The sequence below is a fragment of the Aquila chrysaetos genome, chromosome 10 (genome assembly GCF_900496995.4).
Source record: "Aquila chrysaetos chrysaetos chromosome 10, bAquChr1.4, whole genome shotgun sequence".
Taxonomy (NCBI): Eukaryota; Metazoa; Chordata; class Aves; order Accipitriformes; family Accipitridae; genus Aquila; species Aquila chrysaetos.
Genome location: NC_044013.1, coordinates 14463301 through 14479234, shown reverse-complemented (window position 1 = coordinate 14479234; position 15934 = coordinate 14463301). Strand labels below are relative to the sequence as shown.

Genomic DNA, 15934 nt, shown 5'->3' with positions numbered 1-15934 from the left:
TGCTTAGTTTCCCAGTGACACATTTCTGCATATCCCAGAAAACATGCCTGGAGCTGGGGCATGCAGTGCTACAGGGCAAGCTTCCCTACAAGGGCTCTGTGCTGCTTCTTGCTGGAAGTTCTGAACCAATGAGGGCAAATCAGATCTGTTGAATCAAAAGCAATTCCCAGCATTTCTGGTCTCCTCAGAGACATGATTGCTTCCTGGAACTCCCCTGGAGAGCTTCCCTGTGTGCGAGTTCACTTGCCCCAGGGCCTCAGATGAGTCTATGGAGAAATTTAAACATACAGCCCTATTGATGTCAGTGGGGACTTTCTGATTCTTTCATGAGGGATATATACGTATGTTTCTTCCCAGGTGCTGGGGGTGCAGTAACAGCAGCATGATGCTCACTTTCTTTCAGTATGATTGCTAAAAAATGTTGCTTAAGACAGTAGTCAGGTCTGTGCAAGACTGGCTGCAAGTAACAGGAGACTTCTGCTAGACCACAAGCTAATGATTTGGAGAGGGCACACTTTAAATGCAAGGTCAGATGATGATCAGTGTCAGAACACCACATCATTGCTATTGATTGAGGAAATGAGCATCCAAACCTTTTGTTTTGTGGCGATTAAGTTACCTGTAAAATAAGAAGGAATGGCAGGAGAGGATATCAATGAGAATGCCAGCTCAGATGTTGGATTTCTCTAGAGAAAATTTCAATTTTAATTCTGTAGGCTTTCTCCTGGTGTGTGAGGGAGAGACAGCAGCTGGGAGAAGGTCACTTCTAATTTTGTCCAGTTCTCCTTTCCCTCCCTTCTGTCCATGTGCATGTGTTAAGGTGTGTAAAGCATCTGAGTGTCCCAGTTCTTCTGATCCTTCACAGAGAGCACTCCGTCCCTAGGCTGAACACATGGTGCTTTGGGTCTTTGAGCAGGGTTGGAGATGGTACTCTGGCATATTCTGAACCCCAGTGTGGGGCTGAAGGGCAGGTACCAGGCATGTTTATTCTGTGCTACAGCTATTTTTAACAGCTGATGTTATACAGACTTGTGCTTCTTCTCCAATTAGATGGCAAAGTCAAGAGGTGAGCAGAGAAGCTCAGTAATGAGCAGCAGCTAACATCACCTTTACTTGCTGAATTGTACTGCACAGCTGCCTGCGGGCTGCAGCCAGCCCCTTGCCATTAACCTGGGGTCTTTTCCTTCTGGAAAGAAGGGGCAAACTCCTGGCTGTATACCCCACAGATAAGCTTGTGTGCATCATTTACATGCATCTGGAGATCATCATGCCCCTAAAGGTTTTTGGCAGCCTGACCGTGGTATCTTTATGGTTTAGTAGCCTCTTGCTTGCCTTCTGTGCTGGTGATGTATAGAATACGTTTGTGATCTTAAGAAGTTGAAGATGTTCTGTGAGGGACCACATTAGCTTTCTGAGCCAGCTTGCAAACCCTTCCTGGCACAGAAAGTCTGCAAGGACAGAGGCGTTAACAGCCACTCATGGTCCCAGCAGCTTACAGGCAGCCTTGCAGGCTGTGCAGGAGGAGTTGGGTGATGCAGGTCAAGGAAGAACAGGAGAACAGGAGCAGTGCAGATCTAATGCCTGGGTCTGGCTTGGCTCCCAGAAGAACTCCCGTTATATGCTTCTGCTGCGTGCAAGGTTCTGCCGATCCTCCTTTCTGGAGCCTTTCTGAGCACCCCACTGCTCTTTTGACCTCTTTTCCCACTCAGCAGACGTGTCCCTTAATTCAGTGACTGCCCTGAACATCATCCCATTCAGTTTGATGAGACCAAGTTAGACTAACAGAATGGCATCTTTCTTTGCTTACATTTCCCTTTTGGTGGCAATGGTTGTGTATCTAAGGCATCAGGAAGGAAGGCTTCAAGAAGGAACCCAAAATTAGGAAATGCATATGTTAAAAGTAAGTTTTTATGTAATCTTTTCTTGTGGTCAGTTTCTTCAAAGACAAGTCTGTGTGTTCCTCCTTATTTACACAAAGCTGGTCATGAAATAGCAGCAGATCCCAGCACACGCTGCAATAGTCATGAAATCAGTTCATCTGAAATTGTAATGGATAGAGAGCATCTTTGCATTGCTTTTTTTTTAATGGGAAGAACAATCTCCGTGCCATGTGCATCAGAGTCCTAGTTCATTCAAGGATGTTTCCCAAATGTAGGTGTTACATAAAAGTAAAATCTCTTTTCTCTGTCTTTATTCTCCTTGTATCACAGTGGTTGGAGTAGAAATAAATCCTATTTTCCTGCCACTGAAGGAACAACAATGGAATGAAATTCAGTCTGTAGAACTCATTTGCTCACCTGTGTTACTCATAACTGACTGTTTAGTAAACTAACCAGCAAGCTTGGCCTACAGGTGCTGCTCCTAATTCTCACATTCCCTGCTTTTCTCATGCTTGTAAGCATACTTACCTGTTACAATGCCAAGTTTTATAGCTTGGGAAGGTCTTAAACTAGTTACACAGCTAGGAAAACAGAACTCCGTTAAGGTGCTTTAGACAGAAGTGGTGACTGAACACCAATCTCGCACTTAGCGAAATACCAGCTTTGCCAAACAACCTTTTCAAAAGAACGTGTCACACAAGATATGACTGCACATTGTGTGTTTTGCCTGGTAGCAGCAAGACACTTCTTAAGTATCATTGAACCTACTTTGATGCCATGAGAGCTGGTCCTTCAGCTAAAATAATTTTTTTTGTGTTTGACCCTACAAGTTCTGGGTTCAGTCTTTACAGACAACTCAACAGGGCTTCTAAAAATGTCACCAGGTTATCTGTAACCCATACTCCCTTCTCCTCCCAGGTGGTCCTGGTAGTGAGATGGAAAGAAGAGAACTTAAATGGCCCACTGGTGCTATTATCTTAAGTACTTGGGTCAAGTACCAATCTTGATATTTTTCTTCTTTGTATTTGCACTTACATGCTTACTGAGCTGGAGTGCCTACTTCTAATGTACGTATGCGTGCTTCTCTCAACTTGCGTTTGGGCTGTTGAAACTTGGCATGAAAGCTTTGTGCCAGGGTAGCGTATGCCATACAATGTTGGCTAATGGGATTCCTTGAAATCCTTTCACATTTCAAATAGATTTATGAATGAGGGGGGCAGTTTGAACACATTACAAACCCCTAAAGCCTTAGTTAATCCTGAATTTGGCCATCTCAACTATTTATAGAACACTCTATGCCTATTCTAAATATATTTTCCTCAAGGGGACCTCATCTCAACCCCCTGCTCCACAGCTTAAATTGGATCAGCAATGCTGCTATGATCTGTTAGCAAAAATTCCTTCTCTAGCTCTGTGGCAGAGCTGCAGATGTTGCTGGTCCAGGCCTTGAAGGGGAAGTTCTGTGCCAGGCAGAGCTCAAGGGTTTGGATTTGTCTCTGCAGCCAGCCAAGTAGAGAGATAGTGATAATATATTGAATCATTTCCTGTAGCCATTGCCTGATTTTTATTTTTTTTTAATATTCCTCCTCTGCTGGAGGGTCTAGAGTTCTGAAGGGAGAAAACCAAGTGACTTACTGGCAATGTATGACACCTTTCCCTTTCAGGTGTCTTCAGCCTTGCAAACTAGGCTTAATGGGGAGCACAAAACATTTTCTTTCTATAGGAAGTGTAAAGAGTGTCCTGTGGGCAGAAAGCATTTCCTATTGCAAGGATGCTTGAAATTGGTGTTCTCCTTTCTCTGCTATAGGGAAGAGAAGTGTCTCTTCTGTGGGAGTAGCTACATGACAGTGCATGGAGAGCTGTGTCTCTGACTCTACGGGATGGTTCTTCCTGAAGTGTTTTCTACCCACCAGGAACAGAAGCCTCCTCTTCACTAGCTGGCCTTTTTTAACCCCTCTAGAAGTAAAGCAGGCTGTGCAGGCTTTGTCCAATTCAGGCTTTGCTTTGTATTAGTGAAGGCAGGAGCGCTGTAAGATGGTACAGAACTAACATTGGAGGAGTGGCTCCTGCTCTTGTCTGGCTTTGGAGGTTGATGATACATGTTCACTGTTATTTTCCAGGGAGATGAGCATGGGGCATTTAGAAAGCAGGGTTTGAATCCCACTTGCTGTTGATTGAATGTGGTCAGACTGTCAACTCTATTGCTCCCACATAAGGACAGACAATCTCTTCAGGCCAAGAAGAACAACTTGTCCCACAGTACATTCCATAGTGGAGAATCTCTACCTTTTAGAAAAATCATATCATTTTCTTTTTCAGTCAAAGGTTCTGGCTGTACCATAGGATAGAAGTTTTGGTGCAAAGGGCACACTGTAGAACTTCACAGGACATTTTTCATCCTTCAAGTTTAAAAATATTTAGAAAAATACATCGTTTATTGAATTCTATAGGTTTGAACAGTTTCTTCTGTAGGATAGTTACATTGTGTCTGTCTCTCTCGGGAACATCTGCAGATCTGCATGGCAGATGCTGCAGATAGCAGTCCTGAGTGGAAAATTTGGGGTCAGTGGAAAATTTGGGCAGGATGGGCCATCAGTACCCTGCATAACTTGAATAGCTGTGCTGCCCCACTGTAAGGGTCAGTACTGACTTTTATGCTCGCAAAAAAGCAACTGCTCCCTGTCCCTATGATGTGATTGACCCAGACTCTGCTTCATGGCTCTTGGACTCAAGTTACAACTGGGATGTAAAGCACCAAGGCTGCTTGTGCTGCTTCAAGGACAGGATTTGGAAGCAGTGTGTCAGTCATGTCTCCAGAAGTCACGTCAATTTAGGCACCCGTTAGAAACCCCCTTCTTCCGGGTACAACGAAGGAGCGACTGCTGCTTATTTGGCCTCAGGGACAGAGAAGCCTGTGCAAGGCTTTGTCACTCCATATATCAGGGTAACGTAGCTCACTGTGTATCTAAGCCTCAGAAAATGTTTTTGAGGTTGACAGAAGCTTTTCTTGGTTATTACCCTTTAAGGATGAATGGGGCAGCATATGCAAGATCGCAGAATGGGATTAGCTCAGGACTTAGCAGGAAGAGTTTCTTAGCACTCTCCAGAGCCATTTCCTTCTCTTGCAGCCTCTGGAGCTGCATGAAATGGAAAGGGTTGTGTCCTTACCTGCCTGGCAGGAAAATCATCCCAGTTCAGTGCAGCAAAATGGACTGGGTCCAGTGCTCTTGGAAGCAATGAAACAGGTAAAGTGTATTTAACAAGGAATTTCACGTGAGGGATTGCACGGTTACCTTGAATACTGCCGCAAGACACATTCCCTTCACACATAGGCCTCTTCCTACAGTCTCCTTGGCTCTTCCAAGGAATCAGTCTCAGCATAGCTTTAGATTTTGTTCTGGTCCTGGCTTACCTGTGTGCATGCAGATAGCGTTTCCTTGCCCCTGTCCTAGCATGTAGGAAGGGACAGGTGGGTCTCTCTAAAAGCACTGCAGTGCCACTCAGCCTCATGCAGCACTCTGCACCTTGGGATGCTGCTGCTGCACTCTGCTAGGGAGAGCCATTCTGTTCAGGCAGTATCTGTGATCCCATGGAGGTGCATTAACTCAGGAAAGGCTCTGCAGTACCTGGGGCTATGCCAGGATAGGTGCTCAGACTCTAATGCTGATCATTTCTGTTAGTGTTTCAGTAAAAAGCACTCCTATTGTGTCTGTCTGTGGTTCCTGGGCTGGCAGTGTGATTGGCAGCTTTCTGGCTCACCTCATCATGCCTCTGGTTAGTTATTCCCACTGATGTCTCTCTAAGACTGGCTTCATTGTAATGGAAGGTCTCCATTTGACCACTCTTGATAAACAACTATAGTGCCTTTCAAAACCTAGAATAAGTGATGTGTGCCAACAAAAACTAGTACATTTGTGCTTGTAAGAAATAATGATATATCCCTTTTGCAGTGCTTATAAGAGATTCAGCATCTCTATTCAGAGTCACTGGCCTTAGTTCTCTCATGGCCTAGGTGTGTTGTCTGAACTGAGGCTGGGAAGGAATCAAGAGCGTTTAACCACAAGACGAACACCAGGAGTGAAACAGCCCAGATAGCAGAAGCAGACTACAGAGCAGTTGAAGCGCAGAGCTCAATTTTAAGCCTAATTTGAACATTGAATGAGATGCTAATATCTCAGCTACTGGGGAGTCTTTTCTCAGTCTGATGTTTGTGTTCTGTGAACAAAGTATAGTAGTATATATAGAATACACAGTGAAAAACGCTTTGCGCAACTGGTGTGAGCAGTGCAGGGTGAAGGAAAGTGTCTGGTTTTGGTGATGAAAATGGAAATCTGTCTTCATGTCTGTGCTCTGGGGAGCTGATCAGATATTTTATGGCATGATACCATCATTACAGCTTGAAGAACAAATTTCAGAGCTGGCTTCTGTAATTGCCTGATAGCTTAACCTGTCTCCATTCCCCCATAAGAGAAGGACATATTGCCTTCGTTCATGTTGCCTTGTTCATCAGTAAATGTAAAGCAAAATATAAAATCAGACCTGCTTGAACTAACATTTGTAGCTATTCATTCATTCATGCACAAACCAACCCCTTGATGCTGGTCCAGCTTTTTTCTTATACCACAGAGAAAATAAGAACAGTGAGTCAATTAATATTCTCTTTTCTTTTTGAAGTGTCGGGGAAGCATTTGGATACCATGGAAATGAGCAACAACATGGTGACAAACTGGTTTAGAAGGTGTTTAAGAAGTTAAATTTAGTCCTGGAAGTGGCTTTGCTGTGTTTTACCAGAGTCTTCTGCTTTTTTCCAGTATGATTTTTTGCTCCCAGTATGATGTTTAGGATGGACTTCACCCATTCCCAGGAATGCAAGGAAGGCCCTGCCCTAAGTCAGTTGGGACTAAAGGTTGGCTGAGTGCTGGGCCTGATGTACGTTTGTGTCACACAGTGACGGATGCCTCTGGTTGCTTTTTTTCCTGCTGGGTATGGGTTGGGTTTTAATCCTGGTTAAATCCTGTATCCTAGATGTGTTTGCTTTCTCTTGAAAGGACTTCTCTTTCTCTCTTTTGCAGGCATGGTTCAGAAACTTGACCAGAAGCTGCCTGTAGCCAACGAGTACCTGCTGCTTTCAGGTGGTGTGCGGGAAGGTGTGGTGGACATTGATCTCGATGAGCTGAATGTTTATGCACGAGGCACAGACTATGACATGGACTTCACCCTGCTTGTGCCCGCACTGAAGCTGCACGACCGTAACCAACCAGTCACGCTGGACATGCGACACTCGGCTTTGTGCCACTCCTGGCTGAGCCTGCGTCTGTTTGATGAAGGAACTATCAGCAAATGGAAGGACTGCTGCACAATCGTGGACCATATCAATGGAGCTACCAATTATTTCTTCTCTCCAACAAAAGTTGCAGACTGGTTCTATGACTCTATTAGCATTGTCCTCTCTGAGATCCAGAAAAAGCCTCAGCGAGGGATGCCAAAGGTGGAGAAGGTAGAAAAGAATGGGACTATCATATCCATCATTTTGGGAGTGGGCAGCAGCCGCATGCTGTACGACATTGTCCCTGTGGTGTCCTTCAAGGGTTGGCCAGCTGTGGCGCAGAGCTGGCTGATGGAGAACCACTTCTGGGATGGGAAGATCACAGAGGAGGAAGTCATAAGTGGGTTTTACTTAGTGCCTGCGTGTTCCTACAAGGGGAAGAAGGACAATGAATGGAGGCTGTCATTTGCCAGAAGTGAAGTGCAGCTGAAAAAGTGCATCTCCAGCAGCCTCATGCAAGCCTATCAGGCCTGCAAAGCTATCATCATCAAATTGCTGTCCCGCCCCAAAGCCATTAGTCCATATCACTTGCGGAGCATGATGCTGTGGGCTTGCGACAGGCTACCAGCCAACTACTTGGCCCAGGAGGATTACGCAGCCCATTTTCTCCTGGGTCTTATTGATGATCTCCAGCACTGCTTGGTCAATAAGATGTGCCCTAACTACTTCATCCCCCAGTGCAATATGCTGGAGCACCTCTCTGAAGAAACCGTCATGCTGCATGCGCGGAAGCTGTCCTCAGTCCGCTCAGACCCTGCCGAACACCTTCGAACTGCCATCGAACATGTCAAAGCAGCAAACCGACTAACACTAGAGCTCCAACGGCGGGGCAGCACCACCAGCATCCCCTCCCCACAGTCAGACGGAGGGGACACCAACCAGCCGGATGACCGATTAGCCAAAAAGTTGCAACAGCTAGTGACTGAGAACCCAGGGAAGTCCATCTCTGTCTTCATTAACCCAGATGATGTCACAAGGCCCCACTTTAGAATTGATGATAAATTTTTCTGAGCTTTCGTCAATGTTTCTTGGGATTTTTTTTTTGTTTCATTTTTAAAAACTCTTGCAGTGTGCAGGTTTTTTCATTTGGTTTTCCTTGATGACTTAGCCTCTTGTTTTTTACATATCCAGCGTAGATTGGATCTCTTGAGAACAATCCAAATAAATTATAATTCCTGGTTCTGCAGGACAGTGCAGATTTTGAAACAGTATATTACTATTTCATATGCTGCTTTGATTTTTTTCACCCACCCAGCCCCATTGTCTGTGAGTAGTTTCTAAAGGAGAACATGCATCGTAAACACACATGCCACAGTGTAATGTAGATTTTTTTTTCAAGCTTCCATAATTTATGTACATTGTTGGGCCTGGGGAAGGGACAGCTCACCTTCCATTGCTTCGGAAATTCACTTCTTTTTCCATGAGCTTCCATCACCCTAAAGAAATGAGGAGAGACTCTGGGTTGGAAAGCACTACTGGTAATTTGACGAGGCCAAATCTACTGGGCTGAAGCCTGGTTCATCTGTTCTTCACGCTTCTCACACTAGGGGAGAAAGTTGACTTTAATGATGATGATGCAGCTTTTGGGGGAAAGAGTTGTTTCTGTTTTGATCTACTTTTTGAATGTATTTGTTCATAATTGGACCTTGTACAGTCCAGAGGGTTGTTTCTGCTGCTTTTCCATGCGGAATAAGGTTATGGAATGTTAGTTTTAGCGTGTGTAATTATTCAAAGCCTTATTTAAATTCTATTAAAGAACATACCATTATAAATGTTAATTGCACTAATGAAATCTCTGCCATTACCTCAGTCCCACTGTTTGTGTTTCTTTCATGAATTAGCATCTGTTATTAGGTCTCAGTATTGCAGATTGCTTGAGGCCCCTTGGGTCTCATGGTTTCAGGTGATTTCTTGATTGTCTTTTGTAAAAGGCTCTTCCTTGTTACCCCTGCTATGTGTGAGAAGTCAGATTTTTGCATTGGCATATTTCTTTGGATGCGTATTGTGTGTTGCAGTGCATATTGCATTAATATGTATTGCATGTTGTTGAAACAGGTTTACCATTAGATAAGGATGTAATGCTAAAGCAGTGGTATGTGCAAAGTGAATCAGCCAGACCTCAAGCAAAGGAGCTACTTTGCTTCTCTAATGCATGTATTAGGCTTGATCCTTTACAGCAGTTACCATTCCCTTGACTCCTGTGGACTTTCTGACTTACCCTGGGACACATGAGATCTTACTTTGGTCTCATGTTTGCAGAAGTTGTGTTTGTATGTAAACTTGTGGTGCAACAGTAGCCTTGAAAAACACATACGCTTTCCTTTTTTGCGTAGGATAAGATGTATGGTGACAAGGGTTAGTCTCAGCCAAAAATAATTCTAAGAGTTCAAGGATAGAGTGGCTTTTTGTGGCTGGCTGGCCAGTGACTGATATCTAGGCCTTAAATCAGCAATTTGGGCTTACTGATTATCCCAGAGAAGCTCTTCTGATCCAAACTTGATGCATGTTTTAAAATGTGATTATTAGAGCAGGTTGAAGTATTTTTTAAATATTTGACAGACAAATGAGGCGCATATCTAGTCAATTCTAACAGATAAAAATTGTGTATGAAAAATGTGTCACTTTTTTAGCCCAGCCTTTGTGGTAAAGAAACCAGGCTGGTGGGGCAACACACCAGCAGCTTTGGAAACTGCTTTATTAGATGGCAGGGAGGTTTCAATACCTGATCTAGTGCCCAAGTCATGTCTTAAAATGAAACTTCGACTCCTCCATCTCTTGGGCATATTTGAAAACTTCACCCCATTGCTGTAGCCAAGATGTTCACATTTACCTGAATTTACTGGTACACAATTACATGAGCCTGAAGAAGCTCTCAGAAATTGCTGGCTAGATGGAGTGGATGAGGATTTAACTTTAAAGCACAATTGGCTAGTGATAATGAGCCCCGGTGCAGCTGCGGTTATAGTCCGGGGAAGGACATGTATTGACTTCAGCGGAAGCAGAACTGGGTCCTACCAGTGTGGCTATTGCCAAAGATGAGTCTCCATTTAAACCTGTGTCACCTGCCGGGGGAGGCAGGAGAACCGACTGGGAATCCTCTCCACAAGTGCTTGGAAAATGCAGATTCATTGAAATGGTCTTTTCCCCAGTCTCCAGGACTTCTGTCTGTTGGAAAAAAAGTCTGGGCTCCAGGATGAAGTTTCCCATCGCCACGTGAGAGAGATCTGCTCAGCACAAAGCAGCAGTAGCCTGGCAGGCAGAGTACTTTCCCAGGAGTCCCAGTGTCCGTGTCGGTGCTTCTGAGTTATGCAGAAACACAGCCTTCCTCATGCCAGTTCAATGTCCCGATGACCAGCAGTTTGGCTAGCCCATGTCAAGCTCTGGTGTGTGCTCCTTTTTTTGGTTTTAATTAAAAAACATTTTGAAAAGTATCCATCTTGTTCGTCCTGCATTATGAGGAAAATATGTGTGTGTTGGGTTTTCTTGTGGGAGAGAGGAGGCTTGGCTTTTTACTGGACTAGAAAGCAATTTCCCAGGTGGGTCTGAGAGAACGTTATATCCTCTGCCTGGACCGTCTGTCTTCCAGGGAAGCAGAATCCTAATCTCCAGTAGGTTTTGAATCTCAGTCTAGTATTTGCTCCTTTCCATATAGTATAGCTCAGTGAAGCATGTTGCCAGCCCAGAGAGGTGATGTGTTCTTTGTATATTAGAGAACACTGAAGGCTCTGTTTCCTTCCTCTCCTATTGTCCCCTCTTGCCTTTGAGTATATGCTGGGACAGACTTGCAAAATGCATAGGTCTCTATGCAGGATTTCAAAGTAGTGAGTGGGTTTAGATACCAACAACCTATTATTCTTCAGTACCCCCTGCTAGTTTCAAGGGGACCGCAGTGCTTTTGCTGTTGGGGAGTTCCTGAAAGTCCTTCACACAAGCATTTTAGAGCACCCAGCCCCATGGGGTTAAAGGCTTGGCCAATCTAACAAACACTGGAGTAAGAGGGAATTTGCTTTAAACTAGCAATGTAGTCATCTTCCCTACTGACATCAAGAGGAGACAAGTCTGTGCTGTGAGCCCGTGTCTCAATGGGAGCTTCAGTTCTGCACCCACTGCTATGAGGGATAAGATTTTTTTTTGCTTTTGCCCATTAGCTACCTTCCTGCTGGCTTTTCCCCGTTGGTGGGTGATGTTGCAAAAGGACTGGGACAATTAGTGAGGGGCTGGCTGCATGTGTAAGAATGTAGGAGGTCTCCTTTATGTGTCTGCGTATTACTGCCTTCTACACTGTTGAAAGGGAGGGGAGTCCCAGCCAAGAGGGTCTGGCCTTGAGGCATCAGAAAGGGGGGGAGGAAGAAAAAGTGCCCTTCAGAGGCTCCACTTTCATTTCACAGTATGAGCCTCCTTGAGCATCCTGGCTGTGATCCTGCTCTTGGGACAAGCTTTTGCCTTTGCTCTTTCTATAGGGCTGCTGGCAAGTAGCACAACAGGAGGAGCAGCTAATTTGACTGGTTCCAGTTGTTGTCACTTCTTCTGGGAGACCCTGAAGAACCTGTCACTTCTTCGTGGGGGACACCTGAGCTGCTGCAGAGCTGACAAAACCACCAGCCAGTGGGGGGTTATTCTCTGTGCTATGTTGGGGGGGAGTACTCAAATTAGAGCAGAAGGGAACAACAGCCCCAGGAGCTTTGTGAAAGCCTGCAGTCTCTGCACCTTCAAGCATGTTATGTGAAGCCTCAGTCACTTCTGGCTGGCTGTGATAAATTGGTTTCTCCACATTTTCCAATACTCTAGCCTGGAGAAATGTTGGTGCTCTAACCAGAAAACTACAACTGAGCATCAGAGTCACTCTTTGCAGGAGATTCAGCAAAATACCAGCAGGAGTTTAACCATCCACTGCCCAAAATAGAAGCCAGTCCCCAAAAGCCATTGAAAGAGCTGTTTTTTTAAAGGTCTATCTTTTCTGTTGTCCTTCTGTCACTGTGAGAAATAGCCCTGGCTTTGATCTAAATTTTTGGACTTTCCCTGATTGCCTTGTTCCAGTGGAAAGCAACCTTGTTTTGGCAGCTATGGTTCTGGGCTCAACGGGGACATCCAAGCTCTGTGCCCTTCCACTTCTTGGTCTCCTCATGGAGGGTATAGTATGCTGTGAGACAGGCTTGTGTCTGCTACAAAATGACAGGTCGGTGACTGAAACAGGCACTGAAAGACGGCAGTCACTCTTGACGTGAGGTGTGCCCTCAGCTCAGCTTCTGTTGGCCAGTGTTGTGGGCCATATGAAATGATCCCCAAACTCTCCCTGTGGGCACTGTGCTCTAAACCAAGTACAGGGTGGCTGGCTTCATGCAAGATGCTGTCCTGGTGCCAAGCATCCACCAGCAGCTAGTGGTCTCAAATCAGTTGTTTACATTTTCTGGTAAATCTGGGGTTACAGGGAAAAATGACTACTTAAAAGCCTTAGAAGGCCAGAGATTCCTGACGGTCACATTGCTCTGCTCCTCAGAGACTGGTGCTTAGACCCGGCTCCACTCAGCTGCAGCCTCTGAAAACATTTCTGTAAAGGTTTATTTAGGTGTCTCACCAATCTGCTTGCTGTATAGTGATGAATGCACATGGCAGCTGGATAATCGGACCAAAAGTGTCCAGGAGGTGGTGGCTGGGGCTGGAGGGTCACAGCACAGGACCCAAATCCCATTAAAGTCCATTGGGACTTGAAAACGTGCTTGAAACTCAGTGTGTGCGCTTTGCTGGATCAAGCTGATTGTGATCAGACCAAAAGTAAGCAGACGTCTGTCATATTTTATTAACCCATGCATAATACAAGCAACCATGCATAATGCAAGTGAATGTGGCAGAAGGAAAGGGAAAGATAGACTGTGATAATGATTATTTATCGAAATTTTTTTTTTAAAGGTGTGCATAGTTGGTGCCTAGAATTGCTTAAAAACATCCATCTGTCCCTTTTTGCAGGTTTGGTGCTGGATACGTTTTGCCACTTTGTTTTGTATTAAAGCCAGTGTGTTTGAAAGGTCACTGGGCAGCTGAGTGCAATAATGGTCAGATTCTCCAGGCATTGCTCAGTGATTAGAAATATTCAGCATGCAAATAGCTTGTTCAACTTCAGCAAGTACATCATCTCCCTCCTGCCAGCCTTGCTTGGGGTGAGCTAATGGACTTTTAACATTATACAGCTTAGAGAGTGACTGTGTCTAATAGCTCCTGATTAAGCTCTCCAGAAAGGCAAATAACCATCATGGGGCAAAGGCTAAACAAGGGGACGGTGGCAAAAAAGCACAGATATTAAAAAGTTGCTGGCCAAGGGACTTTTTCTGACATGTTTTATGTTTAGGGAAATTCAGCATTATATTTAGCACATTTTGGCTTTTGAGAACTGTCTGTCAAATGAATCCCAATTTATTTCCTCTGAATGCTCTTAGAATAGTGATAAAATAGCCGTCCATCCCTTCTCCTCCCCCTCTGCCCATTTATAATCTATTATTTTAGGGCTGCTCTGAGGAACTATTGTGTTTTCCTATTATCATTGTCCCTGGCTCAGCACTGTGCTTCCAAGCTGAATGTAGGCTTTTGGGGGTTATTTTTATCTTACTGACCTTCTGTGGTAGAGGAACACGCTCTCATTCAGTCTCCAGACAGCCTGATTCGCCGAGCAGAGAGATGTGGGTGCATATCGGGGGCATCAGGCTCTCTTTAAACTGACTCGGCCCTGTCTTTCCCTCTCAGTTTTTGTGTGTTAGGAATATCAACATGGAAGACATGACTGAGGTCTTGCTAGGCACAGAGAAGATGATACGTGATTCTGAAGTCAAGCAAGCTCTAGTGCAAAGTGAAAATTGAGCCCAAACAGCTACTTTCCTCCCTGATTCTCAACCCCTCTGACCCCTTTGTTTTAGCTTTCTTTTGGGGAGGTGGAGAGGAGAGAGATGAGCTGCTTTTGTCCACTTCAGTGGGTACAAATCATAGCTTTGGTTTAGGATGTTAGACACTTCATTCATTAATGGCTCTGTCTCCAGGGCTCCCTATTGCTTTACACCCCATCATGACATCGGAGGGACAGGGAGAGGGTTTTATCGTCTGTTCAGCCACTTCACAACAGAACTGGAAAGGAAGGAATGGGCTTTTTGCATGAAGGGCTAGCGACCTCGTGTCCCTCTCCTGCCTCCTGTATGCCAAGGCTCGCGCACATAGTGTGTTAACAGCCACTTCTGAGGGCTTCAGCTGATCAGAGAATAAAGGCCAATGTGCTTCTGTGCAAACCAGCCAGCTCCCCCTCCCTTGCAGGGCAAGTCAGCTTCTGTCTGAAGTCAGTGCTCTCAGAGCAGACTTCGGCTGGTTGTGTTTGCAGAGGACAGGCTGGGTCTGTATCCGCAGATGGCAGCAGGCCGGGGACAGCTTCCTACAACTGCCACATTAAGAGATAACTCCACCCGGCTGATTGGAAACAGCACGGAGGAGAAAATCCTTCCTGCGGGGAGGCTGCTGCCAAGTCCAACCTTTCCCACCAGCACTATGACTTGTGTAGTGACCAGGAGAAGACTCCATGACTAGTGCTACCATAAAGGCACCCTTGTGTCTAAGAGCTTATGGATCTCAGGCAGCAGCCGCTATCCCTGAGGGGAGCTGGGGGTCTTCTGCCTCCTGCCACCATGTGGGACAGAGACCAGGGCTGTCTTAGGACTACCCCGGCAAGGGCGGCAAAGGGGGAGCTGGAGTGGTTGAGGACACACTCTCCCCCCACTCTGACCCCCAATCTCTGCAACACCATCATAGCTGCAGCAGCTGGTTGCAGCTTCTATGATAAGACACCATTTGTGGAGCTTTCAGGAAGAGAGGCTGGATCTTATCTGGCAAAGATGGCTCTCGGGGAAAGCCTGCAGCGAGCCCAGTGATTCCTGTGCCTCCATACTCACTTAGGGAAGTCCTCAGTGCCTGCAAGGCCCTTCACTGTGCCTTACACCTTCTTTGCAGCCATGTAAACTAATGCAGAAGAGTTGGGGCAGTGAGGAGCAAGTACCAGCAACAGCGTCTCTGCGAAGGACACGGTTCCCTTCTACCTCCCATGGTGTCCAGTACATGCGCATTCAGCTGTGATTGTCCTGTGAGGATCCTCCAAATCTTCCTCAACTATTAATGACTGATACAGGGCTCAGAGGAGCCACTTTAGTCATGGAATTCAGCCACCACTGCAGTCAAAAACACCAACACTGGTGGTTTTGATGTTTAGGCTCCAGACAGTGTCTAGTCCACCCCCAGCCCCACTCTTGTTAATACCCTGTAACAGGCAAAAGGGCTGTAGCAAGAAAAACTCAAAGCTGCAACCTTCATTTAGTTTCCCTCAGAGGCTCACTCTATTTTCTAATGGTTCTGGCTGGTCTTGGTTGATGTACAGAGTGCTATATTCATTACATTATTTTGTTAACCGCTGGTGGCAAAACTGGGATTGGCAAGTGTTGTCTTTAACCCCTGGACTGCTATGAGTACATGTAGATGTTATCTTGCTGAATACTTGAACTGGTTGCACTAACATCATCTCTGCTACTCATTAAAATGGAGGGAACAATGGTGGGAAGTCCTTACAGAAAGGTTCCAGAAAAAGCACGAGCCCATCCATTAAAGGAAACTCTGGAAACTGAACCCAACAGGCCTGAATCTGACCAGCCCGTTGTTACTAAGGACTGATAAGTCCACCAAGGCATATGTTACCAGGTCAGTAGTA

General features: G+C 45.4%; 1 protein-coding gene across 6 annotated transcripts in view; it reads left to right on the top strand.

Moving 5' to 3' along the window:
• MB21D2 (Mab-21 domain containing 2) overlaps positions 1-10637 on the top strand; it is a 61879-nt gene extending 51242 nt beyond the window's left edge. Inside the window, exons 1-4 of one of the 6 annotated variants that reach the window (XM_041126892.1) lie at positions 3694-3842; positions 5009-5125; positions 6692-6786; positions 6953-10637. In XM_041126892.1, coding sequence (XP_040982826.1) covers positions 6747-6786; positions 6953-8217 — 1305 coding nt within the window. In that variant the 5' untranslated portion in view covers positions 3694-3842; positions 5009-5125; positions 6692-6746 and the 3' untranslated portion in view covers positions 8218-10637. Of the gene's footprint in view, positions 1-2798; positions 3576-3693; positions 3843-5008; positions 5126-5164; positions 6810-6952 lie in introns of those variants that run through there. The other 5 variants (XM_041126895.1, XM_041126891.1, XM_041126893.1 and 2 more) reach the window with 5 other exon arrangements.
• Positions 10638-15934: the final 5297 nt, after the last annotated feature.